This window comes from Dasypus novemcinctus, chromosome 3 (genome assembly GCF_030445035.2).
Source record: "Dasypus novemcinctus isolate mDasNov1 chromosome 3, mDasNov1.1.hap2, whole genome shotgun sequence".
Taxonomy (NCBI): Eukaryota; Metazoa; Chordata; class Mammalia; order Cingulata; family Dasypodidae; genus Dasypus; species Dasypus novemcinctus.
In genome coordinates, this window is record NC_080675.1 from 34,791,410 (window position 1) to 34,819,404 (window position 27,995).

Consider the following 27,995-nt stretch of genomic DNA (forward strand, 5'->3'; position numbering starts at 1 on the left):
TGGGGCTCCCCTATGCGGGGGACACCGCTGCGTGGCAGGGCACTCCTTGCGCGCATCAGCACTGCGCATGGGCCAGCTCCACATGGATCAAGGAGGCCCGGAGTTTGAACCGCAGACCTCCCATGTGGTAGACGGTCGCCCTAACCACTGGGCCAAGTCCGTTTCCCTCTTATATTTTTTTTAAAAGAGAAACTGGCAATGAGGAGTTTTCATTAAAATCTGATTTGTAAACACTGGAAACCAAGTCACAATTCATAGAAACAGCATACAGCAATCTTCACTGCTGAATGGAATGCAAAATACCACAACTCTTGTGGCAGGGAACCTAGTAATATTTAGAAAAATTAGATGCAATTGCTCTTTGATTTTAGAAATTCTACTTCTAGGAATGTGTTCTAAAGTTACAGTGGCAAAATGTGAAATAATCTATGCTTAAGATCATTCACTGAAGTACTACCTAAAATGGATGAAGACTGAAAACAACCAAATAATCATCACATAAGACTGACTGAATAAAACTATGGGAAATAAACATAATGGAGGGAGCAGATTTGGCTCAAGCAGTTGAGTGCCTGCTTCCCACATGGGAGATCCTGAGTTCTGTCTCTGCTATTCCCAGTGCCTCCTAAAAACAAAAACAAACAAACGAAAAAAAAAAATTCAGGGGAGCCGATGTGGCTCAGTGGTTATTGCCACCTTAGTGCATACAAGGTCCTGGGTTCCATCTCTGGCCCCAGCACCTCAGAATAAATATATATATATAACCATAGTGAAATACCATATGGCTGTAAAGAAGAATGAGAAAACTTTATATATGCTGATAAGGAATGATCCCAAGTTATATTATGTTAAAAAAAAAGTATAGAAATATATGCTACCTTTATGTAAGAAAGAAAGGGAGTCACACCCACTAGAATGGCCATAATAAAAAGACAAATAATACGGGTGTTGGTGAAGAAGTGGAGAAATTGGAGCCCTCATACATTGCTGGTGGGAATGTAAAATGGTGCACCTGCTTTGAAAAACCATTTGGCAGTTCCTCAAAAAGTGAACCACAGTTACCAGATGGCACAGCAATTCTATTCCTCAATATATACCCAAGAGAAATGAAAACTTATATCCACACAAAAACTTGTACATGAATGTTCATAACATTGTTCGTAATAGTGAAAAAGTGGACACAACCCACATATTCATCAATTGATGAAAAGATAAACTGGTATATACATAAAGTGGACTTATTTTTTTCCTTGCTCAATTATTTATTAAGCAGTTTTACTGAGCTATATTCACATGGAGTGATTATTCAGCCATAAAAAAAATGAAGAATTGATACAGCTACATTGTGGATAAACCTTGAAACAACATGTGCTGAATCAAAGAAGCAATCACGAAAGGCCATATACTATGTCATCCCTTTCATATGAAATGTTCAGAACAGGCAAACCCATAGTGATAGAAAGTAGATTAGTGGGAAGCAGATTTGGCGCCTACCACATGGGAGACCCAGGGTTCAAACCCAGGGCCTCCTGACCCATGTAATGAGCTGGCCCACATGCAGTGCTGATACATGCAATGAGTGCCGTGCCATGTAGGAGTGTCCCCCACGTAGGGGAGCCCCACGCGCAAGGAAGTGTGCCCCGTAAGGAGAGCCGCCCAGCATAAAAAAGGGCAGCATGCCCAGGAGTGGCGCTGCACACATGGAGAGCTGACTCAGCAAGATGATGCAACAAAAAGAGACACAGATTCCCGGTGCTGTTGACAAGAATATAAGCGGACACAGAAGAACACACAGCGAATGGACACAGAAAACAGACAACTGTGGGGGGGGGGGGGGAGGGGAGAGAAATAAAAAATAAATAAAAATAAAAGAAAGTAGGTTAATGGTTGTCAGAGGATGGGGAGAGGGACAAATGGAGAGTGACTGCTAAGTGGTATGGGATTTCTTTTAAGGGCGATGAAAATGTTCTGGAATTAGGTAATGGTAACAGCTGCACAGCTCTGTGAATACACTACAAACCACTGAATTGCACACTTTTTTAAAGGGATGTATTTTATGGCATGTGAATTATATCTCAAATAATTCACATGCCATAAATGGGAAAAGAGTAAAGAAGGGAAACATAAAAAATAATCTGCATGTTGGTACAGATCCCAAGAGTATCCTTGCATGAACTAGAGCGAATTTACAGGGTGGTGGAAATGTGGAGAAGCATGGGAAAAATACAATTTGTATGTCCTATGGTCTGTGGTTAACAGCAATTCTATAATATTCTTGCATCAAGGCCAAAGGTGTACTGTGTTGAAAATAAGGGGGAGGTATGGAAAAAGTGTGCCAAATGTACACTATGGACCATGGTTGGCAGTAATAATCTGACGATATTATCTCATATTCTGTTAACAAATATTCCACTATGGTGTGGTGTGTTGAAGGGGTGTTGTTTGGGAATTCTATACATGTGTATGATTGTTTTGCAAGTTCACAAGCTGTGATAAACATACATATTTTTAAAAATAGGGTGGTTTGGGGGAAAAATACACCAAATGTAAGATATGGACTATGGTTGATAGTAATATTTTGATGATGCTCTTGCATAGTTTGTAAGAAATGTATCACAATAATGCAAGATGTTGGTGGAGGGGTGATGTATGAGACCCCTGTATGATGTTATGCATGTTTATTTTGTAAGTTCACAACCTTTACAATATATTTATTATGTATGGTTCATGTATGAATGATATACTTCAATAAAAAATATATTTTAAAAAATCTGAATTTCTTTATATTTGCAAAAAGAGACAATGGAAAATAAATTTACAAGAAATAGAAACCAGTTATCTAAAAGAGAAGAGGAGGGAAAAGGGTAGAGGAACAGAAATAGAAGCAAGATTTCTCTGAATATACATAGCTCTGACTTTACATATTAAAAATAATAAAATTTAAAATTTAAAAAAACTTCTTAATATTTGAAAAAGAAACTGAAACAAATGAACCTATCTATGCATCAGGTTAGTGACATATAAAAAAACCACAATTATTTAAAGGGTATTTAAGAATAATATTTTGACTGTATATCCTTAGTAGAAATAGCCTAAGAACAAACACCGGTAAAAACAGTCAGATTTAATTCTGTAGACTATTAGTAAATAATATTAGTATTTGGGGGAACAGATGTGGCTCAAGTAGTTGAGCATCCGCCTCCCACACGGGAGGTTCCAGTTCAGCACCCAGTGCCTCCTATAGAAGATAAGACAATGAGCAGACGGAGCAGACAGCGAGCAAAATAATAATATTAATAGTATTATTTTGAAACAAGATTAACTAATTATAATATTGATGTTAGGAACCAAGATTTTAAGTGTAAGAGAAAAAGATACAGTATAAAAACAAAGAACTGAAAAATATCTAATTCAAATTGGAAATATTGGGAAGTGGATTTGGCTCAACTGATAGAACGTCTACCTACTACACGGGAGGTCTGGAGTTCAAATCAAGGGCCTCCTGACCCATGTGGTGAGCTGGCCCACATGCGGTGCTGATGTGCGCAAGGAGCACCCTGCCATGCAGGCGTGTCCCCCACGTAGGGGAGCCCCATATGCAAGGAGTGTGCCCCATAAGGAGAGCCACCCCACGTGAAAAAAGTGCAGCCTGCCCAGGAGTGGCACTGTACAGAGAGCTGATGCAGCAAGATGGCACAATGAAAAGAGAAACAGATTCACGGTGCTGCTGACAAGAATACAAGTGGACACAGAAGAACACACAGTGAATGGGCACAGGGGGGTGGGGGGAAAGAGGAGAGAAATAAATAAAAAATAAATCTTTAAATTGGAAATATCAGCATGAACCAATTTTTTTCTTTTCAAAAATACTTTCTTTAGCTCCCCAACCAGTGCCCTGCCTTGTCCTATGACCATGTGTAGTGTCACCACAGCTTGTGGCTATGACGAAAAAGAAAACTACAATATAAAAAAACCAAGCCTTTGGTATCTGTGGATAATTAAAAAAACAAACAAATAACAACAACAAAAAACACCTTTCTCTGGCCATGTTCACCAAAAAGGGCCAGAAGCAATAACAACCTAGAAACAATAAGTGTACATACATGCTGTGGTATCCACTAAAAGAAACCAGGGATCCTTGGAGGAATGGCTGATTCCAAGTATGGAACAGGAAATGTATAAAATGAGCCTGGGATATCTTCATGTGCCATAAAGTAAAGAAGCTATCAAAGACTAATGGCTTAAGTCAAAAGCCTTTGAAGCTTCCACTTCAAGAAACCAGGAAAAGGAGCAAATTTAAGCAAGGAGAAGGAGGAAAATTAAGAGTAGAACAAAAATTGATGACATGAAAAAACTATGAGTCAAGTAAATTAAACCACAGGTTAATTCTTTAAAGAGATAAAAAAAAAAAAAAGGATAAACTTTTAGTTAGAATGAACATGAAAAAAGAGAAGAGATACAAAATATCAAAATCAGAAATGAAAACCATGATACTACTATAGTCCCTCTGGAAATTACGATGAGTTTAAGGAAATATGAACAATTTTATGCCAATAAATTAGACAATTTGGATGAAATAGACAAAGTCCTAGAAAGACAAGAATTACCAAAATGAAATAAAAAGGAAATAGAAAACTGAAATAGATCTATAGCAAGTAAAGAAACAGAACTGATAATTTAAAATCTTCCTACAAAGAGAAGCTTAGGCTCAAATGGCTTCACCAAAGTTATAAAAATATTTGAAGAGGAAACAATTCCAATCCTACACAAATTTTTCCAGAGAACAGAAGGGACAGGAACACTTCTCCTAACTCATTTTTGAGTCCATTATCACTATGACACCAGACAAACATATTACAAGAAAAGCATAATACAGAGCAAAATCCCTCAGGAACATAGATGCAAAAGTCCTTAAACTATGACCAAATCCAGGATTTATCCCAGAAATACAAGGTTGGTTCCAAATCTGATAATAAATGTAATATACCCTATTAAAAGAATAAAGAACAAAATCAACATAACCTCAAAAGGCACAGGAAAAATATGATAAAATCCAATACACAGGCGGCGGACTTGGCCCAGTGGTTAGGGTGTCCGTCTACCACATGGGAGGTCCGCGGTTCAAACCCCAGGCCTCCTTGACCTGTGTGGAGCTGGCCCATGCACAGAGCTGATGCGCGCAAGGAGTACTGTGCCACGCAGGGATGTCCCCTGCGTAGGGGAGCCCCACACGCAAGGAGTGCACCCCATAAGGACAGCCGCCCAGCGCGAAAGAAACTGCAGCCTGCCCAGGAATGGTGCCTCACACACAGAGAACTGACACAAGATGACACAACAAAAAGAAACACAGATTCCCGTGCCACTGACAACCACAGAAGCAAACAAAGAAGACGCAGCAAATAGATACAAAGAACAGACAACCGGGTTGGGGGGGGAGGGGAAAGAAATAAATAAATCTTAAAATAAAAAAATCCAATACACATACGTAGTTAAAACTCTCACAAACTAAGAATAGAAGAAAGTTCTTCAACCTAATGAAGAGCATCTATGAAAAAGCTACGAGCTAACATCATACTTAAGAGTGAAAGACTGAATGTTCCACCCCTAAGACATAGACAAGGATGTCCGCTCTCATCACTTCTATTCAACACTGGGATTCTAGCCAGTACAACAAAACAAGATAAAAAAGGAAAACATACATAATCTTTTATATAGAAAAACCTAAAGAACTTATTAAAAAACAACTAAAATTCATGAGTTTATCAAGGTTGCAAGATGAATACAAAAAATTAAATTGCAGACAACCAGCAAGATGTCAGCAGAGTAAGGCGCTCCGAAAGTCAGCTCGTGCTACAGGGCAGTTAGTCATCACCCAGAGCTATCTTAAGTACCTTTTTGGGGGCTCTAGAAGACCAGAAGAGCATCCTGCAACATCCTTGGAAGAATACTCCATTGGCTAGCGCAAGCCACCTCGGGAGTTATTCTGTGGCTGGAACTGGAAGCTTGATTTCCCAAAAAGAGGGGAAGAAGAGACAGTTGGGCACCAACTTCAGCTACTGATCAGTAAATTCAGCTAGCTAAAGCATAATCCTAAGAACAGCTAAAGTTTGAACGTGTCCAAGTCAGAAAGAAGCAGGTAGCCGCCATTTTAACTCCACCCCCAGCATGAGGGAGGGGAAGTGGGGCAGACTGAAAATCACAGTATTGGTAGGGACTGGCTTCTTTCTATCCAGATTGGATTGCAGCTCTAGCCTAAGCCCCAGCTTCATCTCTGGTAGGGAGGAAGCTGGGGGGACCTGCACCAGTTTTTCCAGGAAACTACAGCCACGCCACGGAGGCTGGTGCTCATACTATTTTGGCGGGTGCCATGTCAGGAGCTCGTCTGTGTGGCTGGAGTTGGAAGCTCCATGTTCCAAAAACAGGGAAAGAAGAGATGACTGACGGCCAACTTCAGTTCAGTTACTGATTACTAAATTTGGTTGGCTAAAATACAACCCTGGGAAGAGCTAAAATTTGAACCTGTTCAAGTCAGAAAGAGGCCAGTAGCCACCACACTTTGACTCTGCCCCCAGCATGAGGGGAAGCTGGGCTAATTGAAAATCACAGTGATGTAGAGACTGGTTTCTTTCCACCCAGATCAGACTGCAGCCCTAGCCTAGGTTTCACCCCACCTCTGGCAGGGAAGAAGCTGGTGCGACCCGCACCAGCCTCTCCAGGTAACTGCAGGTACATTTCGCCAGCACAAACTGAATAGTAGGAAGTATACCTGGGCAACTGCAGTCATTTTGGACGTGCACAACAAAGGCTGCTGCCCATACCTGCAGCTCCATTCTCGCCTCAGGCAGGGAAGGAAGCAGGTATGAAGCTGTATCAGTCTCTCCGAGCAACTACAGACAGGCTTGGCCTACACAGCTTGGATTATTATATCTGACTGCAGCACCGTCCCTAACCCTGGCACAGGAGAAAGGTGAGAGAAGCTTCATTGGTCCCTGGGCAATGCGGGCAGTGTTTCCACAGCTTATAGCACCAATTACATCCTCGGTTCCTACTATACAACCAGCAAGGGAAAAAGAGCAAGAAAGACCTAAATTAAAGAGAAAAACTGCACCCAGAATACATCTGGTAAGCCAGATGCTAAGACACCAACAAAAAACTACAATCCATACCAAGAAACAGGAAGATATGGACCAGTCAAAAGAACAAATATGCCTACAGATGACATAAAGGAGTTGAGACAACTAATCATAGATGTTCAAACAACTCTTCTTAATAAATTCAATGAGATGGCTACAGAGATTAAAGATATTAGGAAAACAATGGAAGAGCACAAAGAATTTGAAAACATACATAGAAAAATAGCAGGTCTTACAGGAATGAAAGGCCCAATAAATGAAATTAAAAACACACTGGAGGGAAGCGGACTTGGTCCAGTGGTTAGGGCATCCATCTACCACATGGGAGGTCTGCAGTTCAAACCCCGGGCCTCCTTGGTCCATGTGGAGCTGGCCCGCGTGCAGTGCTGATGCGCACAAGGAGTGCTGTGCCACGCAGGGGTGTCCCCCGCGTAGGGGAGCCCCATGCGCAAGAAGTGCACCCCGTAAGGAGAGCCGCCCAGCGTGAAAGAAAGTGCAGCCTGCCCAAGAATGGAGCCGCACACACAGAGAGCTGATACACAAGATGACGCAACAAAAAGAAACACAGATTCCCGTGCCGCTGACAACAACAGAAGCGGACAAAGAACATGCAGTGAATGGACACAGAGAACAGACAACTGGGGCTGGGAGGGGGAAGGGGAGAGAAAGAAATAAATCAATCTTAAAAAAAAAAAAAGAAGTACATGCAGCAAAATAGACACAGAGAACAGACAACTGGGGCGCAGGGAGGGAAGGGGAGAGAAATAAAATAAATAAATCTTTAAAAAAAAAATACACTGGACCAGGGAGCCAAGAGTGCCTACAACTGCAAACAGGAGAATGACATCCATCATCCAAGTGAAATTGAAGCACCCTCTCGATACAGAGGTGGAGTGGACATTACCATCCCAGGGTCCACAGAATGGAGGAATAGAGTATAAATTAGAGTTGACTTACTGATATTCTACTATGGAACTGACGTGATTAGTAATGGAAGTAAATGTAGCATTGAGATGGAGAAAGTGGCCATGGTAGCTGCTGAGGGTGGGAATGGGAAGAAGAGATGTGATGTGGGGACATTTTCAGGACTTGGAGTTGTCCTGGGTGGTGCTGCAGGGACAGTTTCTGGACATTGTATGTCCTCCCATGGCCTACTGGGTGGACTGGGGGAGACTGTAAACTGTAATGTCGACCACTGACCATGTGGTGCAGCAATGCTCAGAGATGTATTCACCAAGTGCAATGACTGTCCCATGATGACGGAGGAGGCTGTGGTTATGGGAGGAGTGGGGTAAGGGGGGTGGGGGGGTATATGGAGACCTCATATTTTTTTAACGTAACATTAAAAATAAATAATTTTTTTAAAAAAAGCAAAAAAAAAAATACACTGGAATCATATAACAGCAGATTTGAGGAGGCAGAAAAAAGGACTGGTGAGCTTGAAGACATGGCCTCCAAAACTGAATATACAAAAGAACAGATGAAGAAAAGAATGGAAAAAATTGAACAAGATCTCAAAGAACTAAAGGACAGCGAGAGATGTGCAAACACATGTCATGGGTGTCCCAGAAGAAGAGAAAAGAGACAAAAGGAATATTCGAAGAAATAATAGTAGAAAATGTTCCAACCCTATTGAAGGACATAGATGTCCATGTCTAAGAAGCACAATGTACTGCCATACAAATAAATCCAAAGAGACCAACCCTGAGACATATACTAATCAGAATGTCAAATGCCAAAGACAAAGAATTCTGAGACCAGCAAGAGAAAAGCAAGGCATTACATATAAGAGATACCCAATAAGATTGGGTTTCAATTTATCATCAGTAATCATGGAGGTAAGAAGGCAGTGGTATGATATATTCCATATATTGCAAGAGAAAAATTTCCAATCAAGAATCTTATATCCGGCAAGATTGTCTTTAAAAAATGAGGGCAAGTTTAGAATAGTCACAGATAAAACTGAGAGAGTTTATGACAGAGACTGGCCTTGTAGGAAATACTAAAGGGTGTGTATGCTACAGCCTGAAAAGACAGGAGAGAGAGGCTGGAAGACAGTCTAGAAATAAAAATTGTATCAATAAAACTAAAAGTCTCAAAAGTGTGGTGATGATAAAATATGACAGATAAAACCCAAAGTTCAAAATGGGTGAAATAAGAACTGCCTTTAAAGTAATAACATTGCATGTTAATGGATTAAAATCCCCAATCAAAAGATACAGACTGGCAGAATGGATAAGAAAATATGACCCATCTATATCCTGTCTGCAAGAGACTCACCTTAGACCCAAGGATACCAAAAGATAGAAAGCGAAAGGCTGGAAAAAGATATTCCAAGCATGCAGTAACCAACAAAAAAAGCCAGAGTAGCTATACTTATATCAGATGAAAGAGGCTTTAAAAGACACTAGTAATACACAATCTGAGGAGTAAGTCAGGAAAAAAAATTCCATTTACAACAGCGATCAAAAGATTCATAAATTTAACACTTGTTAATAAGGATGTAAAACACCTGTATTCAGAAAACTACACATTGTTAAAAGAAATCTTAAAAGACCTAAATAATTGGAAGAACATTCCATGTTCATAAACTGGAAGACTAAATATCGGGAAGCAGACATGGCTCAACTGATAGAGCGTCTGCCTACCATATGGGAGGTCCAGGGTTCAAACCCAGGGTTTCCTGGCCTGTGTGGTGAGCTGGCCCACATGCAGTGCTGATGCTCACAAGGAGTGCCATGCCACGCAGGAGTGTCCCCCACGTATGGAAGCTCCACACGCAAGGAGTGCACCCTGCATTAAGCTGCCCACCCAGGAGTGGTGCCGCACACATGGAATCTAATGCAGCAAGATGATGCAACAAAAAGAGACACAGATTCCCAGTGCCACCAAGAATGCAAGAAGAACACATAGCAAATGGACACAAGAGAGCTAACAACTGGGGGGTGGGGGGAGAGAAATATATAAATCTTAAAAAAAAAAAAAAAAGCCTAAATATCATCAAGATGTCAGTTCTAGGGAAGCAGATATGGCTCAAGCAGGTGGGCACCAACCTACCACATGAGAGGTCCCAAGTTAGGTTCCTGGTGCTTCCTGAAGATGAGCAAGACAGCAAACTGCCATGACAGGCTGGCATGGCAAGCTGATGAAAAAAAATCACTCAAGAAGATGATGCAATGAGGAAACACAATGAGAAACACAATAAGCAGGGAGCAGAGGTGGCTCCGGAAATTGAGTGCTTCCCTCCCACATGGGAGGTCCCAGGTTTGGTTCCCAGTGCCTCCTAAAAGGAAGACAAGCAGACACACAAGACAGCACACAATGAACAGACACAGAGAGCAGACAGCAAGTGCAAACAAAGGGGGAGGAGGAGAAATAAAGAAATAAAATAAATAAAAAAGTTTAAAAAAGATGTTAATTCTACCCAAATTGATATAGATTCAATGCAATCCCAATAAAAATTCCACCAGCATTTTTTAAGCTAACACAATTAGCAAATTTATTTGGGAGAGCAAGGGGCCCCGAATAGCCAGAAACATCTTAAAAAGGAAAAGTGAAGTTGGCGGACTCTCACTTCCAGACTTAAATCATAATACCTAGCTATGGTGGTAAATACAGCATGGTACTGGCATAAAGACAGACACATAGACCAATGGAACCGAACTGATGGTTCAGAAACAGACCTTCACATCTACAGTCAAATGATTTTTCACAAGCCCGTCAAACCCACCTAGCTTGGGCAAAACAGTCTATTCATCAAATGGTGCTAGAATTGGATATCCATAGTCAAAAGAAAGCAAGAGGACCCCTAGGGAAGCGAACTTGGCCCAATGGATAGGGCGTCTGCCTACCACATGGGAGGTGCATAGTTCAAACCCCGGGCCTCCTAGACCCGTGTGGAGCTGGCCCATGTGCAGTGCTGATGTGCGCAAGGAGTGCCATGCCATGCAGGGGTGTCCCCCGAGTAGGGAAGTCTCCTGCGCAAGAAGTGCGCCCCGTAAGGAGAGCCGCCCAGCGCGAAAGAAAATGCGGCCTGCCCAAGAACGGAGCCACACACATAGAGAGCTGACACAAGATGACGCAACAAAAAGAAACACGGATTCCTGGTGCCACTGATAAGGATAGAAGCAGTCACAGAAGAACACATAGCAAATGGACCCAGAGAGCAGACAACTGGGGGGGCGAGAAGGGGAGAGAAAAAATATATATATATAAATAAATAAGAGGACCCCATCTCACACCTTATATAAAAATTAACTCAATATGGATCAAAGACCTAAATATGAAAGCAAGAATCATAAAGCTTCTAGAAGAAAATGTAGGAAAACATCTTCAAGACTTGGTGGGAGGTGGTGGATTCTTAAAAGAGGTAAGAGAAGGGCTGAGAAGGACTACTATGCTTAATGTATGTAGAAGTTTTAATTAACTTTACTGCAAAAGTGTAGAAATGTATAGAGTTGATGGTAACACAATGCAGTGCGTAAGAGCTAGTTTATAAATGGGAATGTGGCTGGAAAGGGTAGCCGAGGGATGTAAATGTCAATTTAAAGAAAGCTAGAGAATAACTAGGCACTGAATAACACAGTGAACCCAGAGATGGATGATAACTGTGGTTGATGGTACAGATGCAAGTGTCCTTCTGTCAGCTAGAGAAGACGTATGTCACTATTATAGGGTAGAGGGAATGTGGAGAAGCATGGGAAAAATACAATTAGAGTGATCTATGGACTGTGGTTAACAGAAATACTATAATATTCATTTATCTATGCCCAAGATGTATTGTGTTGATAACGGGGAGTATGAAAAAATTGTGCCAAAGATACACTATGGGCCATGGTTGGTGATAACTGTCTGATGAATTATCTTATATCCTGTAACAAATGTCCCACCACTGTGTGATGTGTTGATGATGTGTTGTATGGGAATTCTATACATGTGCATGATTGTTTTATAAGTTCACAACTTCTGTCATAAAAATATATTTTAAAAAAATAGTAGGGTAGGTTGGGGGGAAAATCCACCAAATGTAATATATGGACTATAGTTAGTAGTAAGACTTTTGACTATATTCTTTCATAATTTGTAACAAATGTCTTACAACAATGCAAGGTGTTGTGGTGGGTTGATGTACGGGACCCCTGCATGATGTTATACCTGTCTGTTTTGTAAGTTCACAACTTTACTATACCCTTAGTGTTTATGTATGTTCATGCATGAATGATATAAAAAAAATCTAATAGGGTTAGTTGGGGGAAAAATATACCAAATATAAGTTACTTTGGTTAGTAGTAATATTTTGAGGATGTTCTTTATCATTTGTTAAAAATGTTTCACAACAAAGTAAGGTATGTGTGGTGGAGTGAAGTATGAGAGTCCTGTATGTTATGTATGTTTGTTTTGTAAACTCGCAACTTTTTTCTCCTACAGATTTAATCAGTGTAATCTCTATGAAGTTTCTTGGCAGAAAATTCATAAGGCAATCCTAAAATTACACTGCAACAAAATGGGTACCAACTTCTTATTCTGAAAATTTACAATTAAAAGAAAAGAATTACACATTTATCCTGCCTTTCCTATGCAAATTATTAAATAGCTCTAGTTGATGGAGAAGATTCCCATTGTACAGAATTCCCTCTAATGTGTAAGGAATAACAGAATTAGAGAAACATCATTTTATAATCCTTAATGAAATAACGGACCCAAGCATCATCCAGAGATGGAAGGTGAAAGAACGATAGAGTACTTTAAAGTGGAGGGATCAGTGTCACTCCCGCAAACCCAGTTCAAGTTTGAAAACCAAGCACTGTGGGCCTCCTGATATGATATAAAATAAAGCACACAGAATTACTTAGGATGTACCCTTGCTAAAAACTTTGAACTTGAATTAAAGCAAGCCTTTAGAGGTTATTTCCATTTATAGGAAATACAGGGACTCAAGTTAAAGTACAAAAAAGGAAGCAAACGAACAAATCCAGAATATAGTACATTCTATATGACCCAACTGACTCTGTTTTGCAACAAGTCTCTTGCATGAAAAAAACAAGTTTGAGTGTAAGACAGGTAGATTAAGGACAACTTGTTAACCAAGCACAATATTAGCCCTTGTTGGATCCTGATTTAAACAAACCAACTTAAAAAACATTTTGAAACAAGTGGAAAAAACTGAACTTGGACTGCGTATGAGATGAAACCAAGGGATTACTGCTAATTTTGATAGATATGACAACAGCATTTTTTATGTAAGAAAATATCTTTGTATATGTTTGAAATTTTACATAGTAAAATAAAATAACACTATACAGGCAAGGTAAACACATCTGAAATCCACATCTAGCCCACAGGCTACCAATTTTGCCACTTCTGCAAAGAGTTTATCATTACATAAAAAACTCCTTCATTTCTATATCTCAACTTTGAAACTCACAGCTCCGATTACACCTCTCCAACTCCCTCAGGCCCACTGAAATACACTGCTATTCTCATGGTAAATAACCTACAGTCTCTCCTCTCCACTCCTCCAGTACTGGCTTCCTTTTATTCCTCAAGGCCAGCTGTTTCAACAATTACCTAATTCCATTCTGGAACTTTGAGTTCAGTTCAGCCTTGGTAAATCTCAGCTCTGAGTAACCTTAACTGCTCATTTTCTCCAACCAGTTTTTAGAATATTGATCAAAACTGGAGGGAAATCATGAAATCTGAATAGGTCTACCAATAAGTTGTACTATTTACTCTCAGCTGGGTCCTCAAAACACTGCTACTTTCCAACCCTTCTATTCTAATTGGTTCATTTGGTCAATCAACAAATTCTGAAAACCTACCATGTCAAGAATTTTCTCTCAAGAAGGTTCCAGCTTACTCTACAGACTCCTGCTAACACTCATCATCTCTTCCAACACTTTACTAACCTCTCCTCAAATGAGTCAAGCTGACAACTGAGAAGGCCAACAACTTTTTTCCTTATCTTTACTACTATACTTCTTGAATCAAAAGTCTTCACACGTTGACTCTATTTACTCATCACTTTATATCCAATCAGTTGTAAAGTCAAATAGATTCTTCCACTGAAGTTTCTTTTTATGCTTCCTGCTATCACCCTGGAGCCTATTCAGACCAAAACAGTCATCATCTCTCTGTTTCAACTCAGTTTATGCATCACTGCCAGATTAATCTGCATTAAGAGGCGTTCTCATCAGATTGCACCTTCAATATGCACTATGAACTCTCCATCCTGGCATTCCAGGCCTTTTCTTCCCCTATCTTTAAAAAAAAATTATGGCGGTAACATAAATATAACACAAAACTTCCCCTAAGCCTTTAACTTTCTAGCCTTCCTTTCAATGTAACTTACTGTGTCCTATGATAAACATTCCCTCTAACAAGATACAGATTCTCCCTAGGCTATTCCTGACTTCTGTTTGGAGGATGGGGATGAGAAAGGAGAACGGTAGCACTTCAGCTTATTCTGAGTTTACAAGGACTGGCTGCAGTAGAATATGTTCAGATATTTTGAAAGTCATCTTTAGCAGGGAAGACCAGATCATTTGCATAAAATCAGCAAATAAGAATATAAGGCTCCAAAACAGAAAATGGGTCACCAAATCTCACTCCTCTCTCCTAACACTTCAGGGAATGATAAAGTTTGTGGTTATAGCTGCCAAAGGCAGTTTATGCATAAATGGAAAACAGTGACTGATACAGGCTCATTATTAGAAGGTACTAAAATTATTGGTACTGACATCAATCCTTTCTTCTGATTTGAAATCCTCCCTAGAAGATACAAATATCAATTCCTAAGAACAGGACGCATATTTGATGTCATTGATAAAGCACCCAGCCAAAAGGCAAGCAAATTTCCTATCTTCTCAGAAAGAGGTCTGGAGGAGAAAGCAGTTCAATGGCATAAGTGAAAATAAAAATACCAATTAGATTTCTCCCCCTTATTTTTCTTCCCCCTCCCCCCCACCCGGCTGTTTTTGCTGTGCCCATTCGCTGTGTGACACTCTGTGTCTATTTCTCCTTTTGTCTTCTCTTCCCATTTTCTCCTCTAGGATTCACCGGGATTTGATCTTGGGCATCTCCGATGTGGAGAAAGGTTCCCTGTCACTTGCACCACCTCAGTTCCTAGTTTCTGTTGCATCTTGCCTTGACTCTCCCCTTCGTCTCCCTTTTTGTTGCATCACCATCTTGCTGTGTGGCTTGCCACGTGGGCACACCTTTACCAGGATGCCCCAGGAATTGAACCTGGGTCCTCTCATATGGTAGACAGAAGCCCAATCACTTGAGCCACAGCCTTTTGCCCACCCTTGATTATAAGACCCTTTGTAACTATCAAGGCCCTTGATTTCTGATTCTGTCATGAGGAGGAGGAAGTTTTATTTATTTCTTTATGGTGTAGCTTTAGTTCTTTTAAGATTTCCTTATTAACCCACCACCAAAAACCACCTTTGGGCTCTCCACCTTTCCTGAAATCTACAAAGGATACCCATTCTAGTACCTGAGTGAACCACCAGATGTTTTCGTAGACTAGAATACTCAGCAAAGGAACGGCCACATCCTTGAGCTTCACAAAGGAAAGGCTTCTCTCCTAGAGACAGGAAATAAGAACAGAAAGACTCAGTCTTCTGAGGAATCTGGTGCTTTCTTTACCCATCAGCCTTATACTGTAGTATCCCGTGACTTACTCTGACTACTTAAATTCATGCTATATAATTTCAACTGGGCTGCCTAGCACGTATCATTTCTCAAAGATCTCCTAGTATGTAGCCCATCACAAAGTCCTGCCCTTCTCCTTAGGGCAGCTGCCTCTAAGCTTTACTTTTTTCTCCCTCCTGGTTCAAGGGCTGATCCTCGAGCTGTACCCACCTACTTTCTCCAGTAATCCCATCCCCTCTGAGAATAACAAGATTAATAGTGTATACACTGTAAGACGTTTTACATCAAATCTTTTTGAGATTCAGTTTCTAGATGCACATAAAAGTACATATTTTTAAAGGTTACAAAATAGGTATTATTGAATTCCATGTTATACAGTAAACAAAAATAGATTTTTAGTCACTTAAAAGTACAAAGAAAAATCTGTTATGATATGTTAAAAGTGGCTATATCCAAGTAGTGATATTATGGGTGATTTATTTCCATCTATTTTTCATTTTAATACAGAAAGTACCCATTACTTTTGTTATTTTAAAAATCAAAGATGAGGGAACATGGTGGAGTAAGAAGCTCCAGGAATCAGTCCTCCACCAAAACAACTGTTGAACTGGCAGGGACTGCCTAAATCAACTATTCTGAAATTCTGGAGTCTAATGGAACACTGCAAAACCCAGGGAAGAGCTTGAGGAAAAGGCTGGTAAATTGTGGTAAATATAGATGAATTTCACCCTCCGTGTAGTGGCTACAATGCCCCATCCAAGAGGAAATGTCTTCAGGATCTTGCCTACACCAAAAGCATAACCAACAAAATAAAAACAGATAAAATAGACTTCATCAAAATTTACAATGTTTGTACATCAAAGGACATTATTAAGACAAAGAAAAGACAGCCTACAGAATGGGAGAAAAATATTTGAAAATCAATTATTTGATATGAGTTTAATATCCAGAATATAGAAAGAACTCATACAACTCAACAATAAAAAGTCAAAACAACCTAATTTAAAAATGGGTCAAGGATTTAAAGAGTCATTTCTCCAAAGTAGATATTCATGGCATTATTCACAATAGCCAAAAGGGTAAGCAACCCAAGTGTCTATCAACAGATGAATAGAGAAACAAAATTTGGTATATTTTGGAATATTAGTCAACCATTAAAATAAATGAAGTGCTGGTACACAGTAGAGTATGGGTGAACCTTGAAGACATCATGTTGAGTGAAATAAGACAGACATAATATTGTATGACTTATCTTAAATAAAATACTTAGAATAATCAAATTCATAGAGACAGAAAGCAGAATAATGGTTACCAAGGGTTAGGGTAAGGGGAAATGAGGAGTTACTGCTAAATAAGTATGTTTTGGTTTGGTTTGGAATGATTGAATGTAGACTGGAAATAGGTAATGCTAAAGTTATACTATATCGTTAATATATTTAATGTCAAAGTGCTGTTTACTTAAAATTATTTTTATATTATATCATAACTAAAAATAAATGATTTTAAAAAAATCAAAGATGCATGGTGGAAACTGAATAAGGTCTGTAGACTAGCTGACAGTAATATTAACTTTCTGGTTTTAATACTGTACAATGGCTATACAAGATACCACTTCTGGGGTAAACAGGGTAAAGGATACACAGGCCTCTCAATTTTGCAACTTCCCATGAGTCTATAATTATTACAAAATAAAAAGTGAAAAATAAAATAAAAAATGCAGTCTCTCTCCTCCAAGGGTCACAGTCTAGTGTAGGAGACTAAATATATTCATAAATAATCTTAGTATCAGTTCCTCCTCAAAGTGTATAAGCATTAAGGAAGAGAAAAAAATTCTAAATTGTGGTAATTTTTTGAAAGTTTAATTTGAACTGGTCTTAAAAAATGAGGAGGATATAAACTAGGGAAAAGGAAATTTTAGGCACAAAAAACAGTGTGAGCAGAGCCTTGAGCTGAGAATGCCCAGGCCTAGTTGAGGAAATGGGAAGTGAGGTTAGCATGGTAACAACAAGGAGCTGGGCCTTGAAGGAGCGAGCTAAGAGATCTCTGTTAGATACACTAGAAAATAACTGCAGGGAAGCAGATTTGGCTCAATTAATAGAGCATTCACCTACCACATAGGGTTTGAACCCAAGGTTCAAACCCAGGGCCTCCTGACTCATGTGGTAAGCTGGCCCACACGTGTACAAGGAGTGCCTTCGCACGCAGGGGTGTCCCCCATGTAGGGGAACCCCACGCGCAAGGACTGCACCCCTCAAGGAGAGCCACCCTGCGCAAAAAAAGCACAGCCTGCCCAGGAGTGGCACCACACACAGGGAGAGCTGACACAGCAAGATGACGCAACAAAGAGAGACACAGAATCCTGGTGCACTGACAAGAATGCAAGCAGACAAAGAGGAACACACAGTGAATGGACAGAGAGAGCAGACAATGGGGCGGGGGGTGGGGGAAGGGGAGAGTAATAAATTTAAAATAATAATAATAAAAGAGAATAACTACAGAAATGAGTTAAAGTTGACTCCAAAAGGGTTACTAAAAACTTATTATGCAAATTAAGGTTTGAAAGAATTACTTTGTCACTCTGAAAATGAGTTTTTCATTTGCAAAATGGAGAATGACAATACCATCCTCAGGTTAAAAAATGGCAGCATTGGCAATTCTAAAACAAATACATCAATCAGAAAGGTTTAATTACCAGAGAACCTAAAAGTTAGTGACAAGGCATTACTCAATACCTATGTAGCTACATTTCATGATATGTAGCCCAGTCTCCAAAGAAAACTCATGTTATATGGGAATAAAAATAATAGAATATTAATCAAGAGACTAATTATGCAGTCTAGGTGAAGGTTATCTTGTATAGACTTCTTGATGGTATGTTATTTAGTTCAGTGGTACTCAAAGGACTGATTCACAAATCACTATGAGATCACAATGAAATAAGGAACTTGTACCAAAATATAAATCAACTACAGGGTTCCAAGTATATTACTTAGTTCAGCTGACATTTTTTTCATAGTAAGACTTTCTTGAAAAAAATAATTTTTTCTTTCTTGAAAAAAATAATTTTAAAAAGACTTGATAAAGGAAACAGTGATATGATTTACATTCTCAGGCAAGTTCCCTATCTCATTGAAAAATAAAGTTTTCAGACCACCACACAACATAGACCACACACTTAGCAGGCCGACTCTAGATTTTACTGCTCTTTCAGACTGTACCACAGTTTTGTTTGTGACTCCCCAGTGGTCTGTAAGTATATTTGTATACTCATACACCCCAGAATGCTAGGGGCTCAAAAAGTTGCTGAGTGAAAGTACAACACACTAACATACAGGACAGAATAGATTTCAGGAAAACAGAAAATCGTTACTAATAAATAAGGTCAAATATTTACTAAGATAGACTAAAGAACCTCAGAGAAAGAGAATTTAGAAAAAGACTTCACATCAGAGTCTAATGGCATGAATCTCTGCATCAAGCTGGCCTAAGCAACATGATTTCCCTATTTAGAAGCAGAGAGGATCATGATTTTACTGAGGTAGGGGACACAAGAGAAGGAAGAGGAGGTTCAAAAGGCAATGCAGCTTGTTCCCTTCCACCGTGGAGATATGCAGAAGCAGAGCCTCAATTTAAGATTTGTAACCCACTGCCAGGGCTGAGGAAGGCCTTGTTGCTGGTGTAATGGACAGTAACTCTGCATTACAAGAGGTGCTAACCACCACCCTCATCCACGATGGCCTAGCACAGAACCTGCAAAGCTGCCAAAGCCTTAGACAAGCGCCAAGCCCATCTTTGAGTGCTTGCATCCAACTGTTATGAAACATGTATGTCAAGCTGGTGGAGGCCCTTTGTGCGGAGCACCCGATCAACCTAATTAAGGTTGTGTAGGCCTCTGTGAAATCAACAGAGAGGGAAAACCCTGTAAAGTGGTTGGTTACAGTTATGTGGTTGTGAAGGACTATGGCAAAGAATCTCAGGCCAAGGATGACATCAAAAAATATTTCAAACGCAAGGAATGAATAAAAAACTTTGCTCTCAAAAAAAAAAAAAAAAAGAGGCAATGCAGCATAAAGTGTAAGAGCATGGACTTTGGAGTCAGGCCTGAGTTGAAATCCTGTCACCACCACTTAGTGAAGAGCAAATTATTTAACCTCTCAGAGAATCAATTTTCATCCATACATGGGGATAATATCAATTTCAATTTAAGGATTAAATGAGATAAGGCAAATTAAATATTCACCAAAGTGCCTGGTACATAAGATGTCAAAAATGGCAGCTTTAATTATCATCATTGCTACTAATAAAGACCTTAGGTCAATTTTGACATCTGAGATAAAATGAGTTGTCTATATTTGAAAATAAAATCCTTGCAAGAGTGTAAGAGTCAGACTAGGATTCTATCTAATCCAAACTCTGCCATTTCCTAGCAGCTGTGTAATGTTGGATAAATTACCTCTCTAATCTTCTGTTTCTTTATCAATAAATAAAGTATCTAATATATAAAGTTGTTTGGAAAATTAAATGAGATAATATATATATATGATTAATGCCTAGCAGATTATAATGATAAAATTGAGGCCTGAGATTGCTGAGAGTGAGCACACTGAGTGAAATGAGAGGAAGCTGAAATTCTGAAATTGGTGATTAAGAGACAAACAGACAAGAAAGCTGGTAAGAATTAGAAAGGACAACAAAAAAAGAGAAAATCAGATCATACCCTGAAGTAAAAGAAAGTATTTTAAGATGATCAATGTTATCAAACGCCATAAACATGATGAGCAGCGCAAGAATTTTTGGTTACTGAATTTATCAGTAAGTCACAGTGAACTCTACTTCTTTCTCTTATCTATTCTGCTAGATGGTTTTCTTGGAACAAGAATCGCTAATTCTCAAGAAAAAGCTGAAAACAGCTACTTGGCCCCAAAATACATCCAGTGGTTTGTGGGACTTCTGTCAATCTAGAAGGAATAAGACGGATGTGCCTGGAACATTGTACCTTCAAATTGGGCATCACATTTTTTTTGTTTCTTTTTAGTTTTTTGTTTGTATTTTGTTTTGGGCTTCATTTTTTAAATGCCCTTTAACTATACCTGCTTTCAATTCAAGAATGAACAGAGAAGAGACAAAGTAGCAAGAAAGTGGAGAAGAATAATTATATATGCTGATTAAGCTCTGGAAGGTCATCCTTAGATTCTTAAAACAAAGAGTCAGGGAATCTATATTTTGCTTCTTTGATATTAACATACTGTTTAATCCCAAATAAGTCACTTTCCTTTCTGTTTTCCATTGCGTGAGACTCTAACAAGAAAGAAAACTCCTGTGAGTCAGGGATTACATGTAGGGTGGGTGAAGGTGGAATGCCCTTTCCATGAACCCAAGGCCCTGGAATGAGGATGGGTTGGTCTGGCCAGCCACCTGACCCTCACAAACAGGGGGTTTGAATGTAAAAATCAAAGGAACACCTGTGACAATAATCAGGTGGTCTGATAATTGTCAACTAGCAACCCTTGTGTCCCACTGTAACCTTATAAAAACTGTTAGTTGGTGTGGAGTGGGCTGCAAAGCAATAGGCAGAGCACCCTTGGCCTGCCTCCACTGGGTTCTGTGTATAAGTAATAAAGGCATGACCATCGCGCTGGGCTCCCATGTGGTTTCTCTGGATTATCAAATCAGTTGTTTGGGCTTGACCACCTGTGTTATAATGGGCATAGACTGCAGGCCAGAGTTTCTACCTGCATTACATTATTTCTCCCACCCTACCCTATTAAGTGTTTAGAACAGTGCATGACTCAGTAAATGTTACTGCCCCAAACTATAACTGCATAATGTTCAGAAATACTTAAGAATCAGTTGTTTTGTCCATATCATGATAGCACTATTCTCTGAGAAGGTCTTATAACCCTTACTACATTTCAGGCTCCTGGAGGCAGGAATCAACACTGTCCATTTCTTGCCAACTGGCAATAAGCTCAACAAATGTTACTGAATAAGAATCAAAAGTGCCATGAGGCTTTTGGAAAAAAGAAATACCATCTTAAGAGTTCTAACAAGAACCCCAGACCTTCATTTCCATCCCCACCCCAGAGCCTTTTCTAAGAATGCACTGAGCCAAGGAGTAGATTCTCAGCAGGCATGCTGGGGTTGTACACACCTGTGTGGATACGCAGGTGGTTCTTCAGGTTCCCAGCTGTAGTGAACTGCTTACCACAACTAGACTCAGGGCACATAAAGGGCTTCTCCCCATTATGGGTCCTCATGTGCACCTTTAGCCTCTGGAGCACATAGAAGCTTTTCCCACAACCTTCTGCAGGGCAGATGAAGGAGCGGTCATTTCTGCAAAAATAATCACATAAGCAACAATACCTGAAAATACTCTTTGTTAAGAGAGGACAAATCAAAGCTCCTTTTCATTCTCAAGGCAGACATTATATGCCAAACCTGGATATATCAGAATCACCCGAAGAGTTTGTTACAAACACAAATAATCAGGTTCTACCACTTGAAATACTGATTTCACAGGTTTAAGGTGGGGCCCAGGCTTATGTATCATTTTTATTACATTCTCCAAGAAACTATGTTTTATAATGAGATCTGAGAACTCTTGTTCTAAGACACTTAGGTGCCAAGTATCCTATTAAATATTTGTCAAGAATGAGGTAAATGAGACAATGCAAATCCTTCCAATACAGAACAAAAGACATCATAACCAGAAGTGACCTGGAGCCTTTGCTTTCTTTTAATTTATCAATTCAGGGGACAAGTTCCTCCAAAAGCATCAAAGTTCTTGAGCTCCAGGTATGGATCTTAGATTTGCTCACCGATGTGTTTTGAGGTGGTACTTGAAGTGAGCTGGCCACACAAATGTCCGGTCACAGCCTTCAACTGTACACTTGAGTTTCTTCTCTACTTGAGGAATGGGCCCAGAGTCTTTGGGTTGCCCATCACCAGAACCAAGGTGGACATTTTCCCCTGTAACAGAGTCACATATTTGTAAACCAGGGAAGGATGCACAGATGCTCCGGTTCAACCAATAAAGTTCCTATATTGTATTCCTAGTTATCATTAATCAGAAATTTAACTTCCTCTTTCCCAGCTCTTTATATCCATTTAACAATAGAAATGAGCACACTCATGCCCTTACTCTGGAGAACTACTAAAAGCCATAATATGCTTTGTTTCACAAAACTAGGCTTCTCTGACAAATGCCAATTTGTCTTTATATCAGAAATATAAAAAAGCAGAATTAAACCTATTTTGCGTTTGCAGAGGTGGGGGGGGGTGTGCTACAGGTAGTAAAAAATCCGAGTGGCCTTTCTTGCTTAGTAGTGGGGCTTACAGCAGTAGGTTTCTTTAGCAGACAGCCATTCTTGAATTTTCATCTTCTTAAGTCAATTATAACTTCTTCTTATCATTCTGGAGGATAAGAATCACCTTCCGATTTCCTATACCACCCCTCTTTAGTTAGAAAACTTTTAAGAATGCAAAGACTGACTGATTTTTTTAAAAATTTCTAACCACAATTGATAAAGAAGTTATTCACAACAGCTAAAAGGCAGAAATAAAATGTGGTAGGTACATTTATATAAAGGAATATTATTCAGCCACAAAAACAAATGAAGTTCTGATACAAGCAACAACATATAGATGAACCTTGAAGACATTATGGTGAACAAACCAGACAAAAAAGAGCAAATATTGTATGAATCCATTTATATTTTGTTCAATAGAATTAAAAGAGGGGAGGAGCACATAGTGCCTCCTTTAGACTTAAATGACATCATTCAATTAAAAATTTATATAAATTCCAAATTAGTAGGTGGTACTCCTGTTCTTTGATTTTCTTCAAGACATAGTTGAACATCAATAGAGAAAAATATTCAAAGCCTCTTAGCTCTGCTATAAACACAGGGAGTTAATCTTTCCACTTTATATAACTTAGGAATTAGATTTATATTTCCAAATTTCCCTTCCAAAAGTCAAGAGTAGTATATATATGTTGTAGCTATCGCATTCTGGGAACTTCACACTCTGGGAACTTGAGTCAGTTTTGTCTCACCTATTATTCCTTTCCCCCACCAGCCCTACCTTTTCCTTGCTGCACTTTACCAAATGCTAAAGTCATCAAGCTAATTGCTCCAAGGTCAGAGTAGAACCTAGGATGCTTCTGCTGGTTAGTATTAATTTTTTCTTTTTTAATTTTTTCTTTTTATATACTGACCAATGTAAGTTTTTATTTGTTAAATTGAAAAAGTAACACCTGAACAAGGGTAAAATTTAAACAGCACAAAAGTATATAAAGGAAATTTCCCACCAATCCTAAAACTCCAGCTAATTAATTTCTAATTAAAGTCAATAGAAACCCCATGCTAATCCAGATTTTCATGGGTGACAGTTGGGGTTTTGTATATTCAAAATTTTGTAGATACAATGAAAACAATGATATAATAAAAAACATAGAAAATGAATAAACAAGACTAGAAAATCATTGGAATTTCTCCTTGTTAATAGTCAAGTTTATTATATATGATCAAACATAAAACAGATTTTTCCCTTGAAAAATATCCCTCAGAAAACAGTGAGTTGCCTTGTGTTTGAGTCCTTATAATATCACTCAAAGGAGTGCTTCCTTAATTACTTTTTGAAAACAAAACACTGTTTGGGGAAGACATTAGCTTAAATGACTTCAATGATACTATTAGATATTTAGAGGTAATCTGATAAAACAAGTTAAAAAAAATAGAGAAAGAGAAAGAAAGAAAGAGAGAGAAATTTGACATCTCATAATTGCAAATATTGGTTAACACTGTCAACACTTAAAAGAACCTATGTTATGCAAATAGGTACTTTGTACTTAGGATAAAATTTCCTGTAAGAGCATCCTATACGGCAAAGGTCAGCAAACTTTTTCTGTAAAGGGTGAAATATTTTTGACTTTCAGAGCCTTACAGTCTCTGTTGCAACCACTCAATTCTGCCATCGTAGCAGCCACAGACAATATGTAACTAACAGGCATGACTGTGAGGAAATGGCCCATAGGCCTTTGCCAAACCCCGATACACAGTAGCACATATAAATACAAATATTTCTGTACTTAACACAACTTAGATGGAAGGGAAGATAGTGTGCTCTGAAAAACTGCTAAGAACTCAAAGTGGCTTCTGTAATGACAAAGATATTTGTCAAAATGCATGGAAATGCATGAATTTTCTGTAAACTTAAAACTACTCTGATAAAAAAAATGAAAAAAAAAAAAAGGATGAAAATGTTGCACAAAATCATTTCATTTCTCATTAGTGGGGGAAAATATAAATATATTTCATATAATAAGATTTAAATGTTTACCTGTAAGCAAAATAATAAAAACTTCAAATAACATCCTGTAATATTTATTTTTATTTATATACCTAAATGTTTACATATCTAAGAAGTTAAAAAAGAAAGGCTTTTAGGGAATCATCTCACTGGGAAAATTAAAGACTGCCTTATATTTGAGCTCACTTTATATTCAGGTATACAAGATAGTTGTTAGGTAATAACATACTTTGAGAGTAATAAAAACATTCCCACAATGCTTTGCTATTATAAAGCATTTTCCAGATAGAATCGTCCTTAATCTCCAAAACAACCCAATCAGGAAAGTTAATTGATTTCTAATATTCTCAAATGGAAGAATCTCTATGATCTCTAAATTTTCAACTGAGAAAAAAGCTAGGGAAGTTAAATTGCCTAAGGCAGGGAATTAGTAAATGACAGGGCCAGGTCTGGATCATAGAAACTTGGTTGAGATTCAGATCATTGAGATTCACTGGCAAACATGGCACTACTTTCTCAATCCAACTTGGAGAGATAAAGATTAAACACCAGGGGTTATTAACAATAGGTCCATGAGCTTGAATTGAAATTCAAAAAAACATTATTCTTGTGGGGACGTGTTGGTGTGGGTGTGGTATATTTATTAAATAATACATAGTATAGTGTAGACTTCTGTGACTTTCCCCTGACCAGCAAATGGGTCCTGTGATTTTCACCTGACCAGCAAATGGGTCCATGGAATGAAAAAGGTTAAGAACCCCTGGATTAAAGGTTCCAGACTCCAGAGATTAGCAAATCATCTCAGAAAGAATCTGAATTTAAGAGTCTACCCAAAATGATAAAATGAGCCATCCTAAGCAGCACTAAGGTTCTCACAAACAGAACTAATTATTTTGACAACGAATAACATCAAAGCTTTGGAGGTTCTCTGTACAGGAAAGATTTAAGTTAGTGTTTCTGATTTTGCAGTGGTTTAAAGGAGTGATTTGAATAGAGAAGTGGTTCTCAAGCTTTAGAGTGCATCAGAACCACCACAGGAGGGGGGCTTACTAAAAGAGAAATTGCTAGGCTCCACTTGCAGAATTTCTGATTCGGCAGATCTGAGGTGAGATCTGAGAAATCTGCTTTGCTAACAAGTTCCCAGGTGATGCTGATAAGTGAAGAACCACAGTTTGAGAATTAATGGAATAGAAAAGTGATGCACGGTAAGCAGTATGGGCATGCTGAACTGAAAACTGCTATGAGCAGCAATTGAGTTTCAGAAAAAAAAAATCACCTGCCACATTAACTTAATTTTCTTTTCATTGGTTTTATAGTTTTATTTCTATTTAATAAAACTAGTTTGACTTAATAATGGATTAAGAGTTCTAAGTAGGGAAACGGACTTTGGCCCAGTGGTTAGGGCGTCCGTCTACCACATGGGAGGTCCGCGGTTCAAACCCCGGGCCTCCCTGACCTGTGTGGAGCTGGCCCATGCGCAGTGCGCGCAAGGAGTGCCTGCCACGCAAGGGTGTCCCATGCGCAAGGAGTGCGCCCGTGAGGAAAGCCGCCCAGCGTGAAAAGAAAGTGCAGCCTGCCTAGGAATGGCGCCGCCCACACTTCCCGTGCCGCTGACGACAACAGAAGCGGACAAAGAAACAAGATGCAGCAAATAGACACCAAGAACAGACAACCAGGGGAGGGGGGGAAATTAAATAAATAAATAAATCTTAAAAAAAAAAAAAAAAGAATTATTAAAAAAAAAAAAAAAGAGTTCTAAGTATAAGAAATCTAGGGGAAACGGACTTGGCCCAGTGGTTAGGGCGTCCGTCTACCATATGGGAGGTCCGTGGTTCAAACCCTGGGCCTCCCTGACCCGTGTGGAGCTGGCCCATGCGCAGTGCTGATGCGCGCAAGGAGTGCCCTGCCATGCAGGGGTGTCCCCCGCGTAGGGGAGCCCCGCGCGCCAGGAGTGCACCTGTAAGGAGAGCCGCCCAGCGCTAAAGAAAGTGCAGCCTGCCCAGGAATGGCGCCGCCCACACTTCCCGAGCTGACCACAACCGAAGCAGAGAAAGAAACAAAGAAACAAGACGCAGCAAACAGACACAGAACAGACAACCTGCGGGGGGGGGGGGGGGGATTAAATAAATAAATAAATCTTTAAAAAAAAAGGAAATCTATACATAATTCTATATTTTTACATATTTAAGTAACATCACAATAAAACAATTTAAGGTAACATCAGGAATCTGTAAGGTTTTTTTTCCCCCTATAAAAGGGACACTATACATTATTTAAGTTTGAGAATTGAGAATGCTAGTTTAAATGATTCTGCAAACAAAACAGGCATGGCCAACTTATTTTATAGAAAAAGGTTTAAAAACCAATACAAAAAAAAATAAAAAGAAAAACAATACTCCTAAATCTCTCCTCTAACCAAGAATATAGTTTAATATACAGAGCCATTACATTACCAAACACCTCTTTGCACAGAACACAGAAATATGCCACAGGAATCTCACCATTGCTGCTGGTTTTTGCACTCTTTGCCAGTTGTGCACGAGTAGCAGCAATCAAACTGTCATGGGCCAACTCCTGAACCCGAAGAAACCATGGAATACTACTGTCCGTGCTCTCACTGGAGAGAAAATCATTCCCCGAATCCTCTGCCTCATCCTGTACAAATACTAAGTGCTCAGCTGAAGAGCCCAGCCCTGGAAGAAACAAAGGTAATGAAAGTTAGTCATCAAGCAATTTTTTACGTGCCATGGTTAGAATTTCTCCATGTCCTAAATGAGGTATTCCGTAACTTCACCTCACCCTAAGCTTCTGTTGTCAGAGATGGATTAGGCCATCACCTTACCGGTCCCAGCCTATAGGCTGGTCTTTACCTTGTTTCCTCCTATTCCAGAGATAAAA

The 27,995-nt window shown here is 39.2% G+C and overlaps 1 protein-coding gene across 1 annotated transcript in view; it reads right to left on the reverse strand.

Annotated features, from left to right (window-relative positions):
• ZNF410 (zinc finger protein 410) overlaps positions 1 to 27,995 on the reverse strand; it is a 49,319-nt gene that overhangs the window by 13,351 nt on the left and 7,973 nt on the right. The window contains exons 5-8 of the mRNA XM_058293078.2: positions 27,599 to 27,790; positions 22,604 to 22,754; positions 21,937 to 22,118; positions 15,628 to 15,717 (exon numbers count right to left, since the gene is read on the reverse strand). Of these exons, the coding sequence (XP_058149061.1) occupies positions 15,628 to 15,717; positions 21,937 to 22,118; positions 22,604 to 22,754; positions 27,599 to 27,790 (615 nt within the window). The remainder of the gene's footprint in view (positions 1 to 15,627; positions 15,718 to 21,936; positions 22,119 to 22,603; positions 22,755 to 27,598; positions 27,791 to 27,995) is intronic.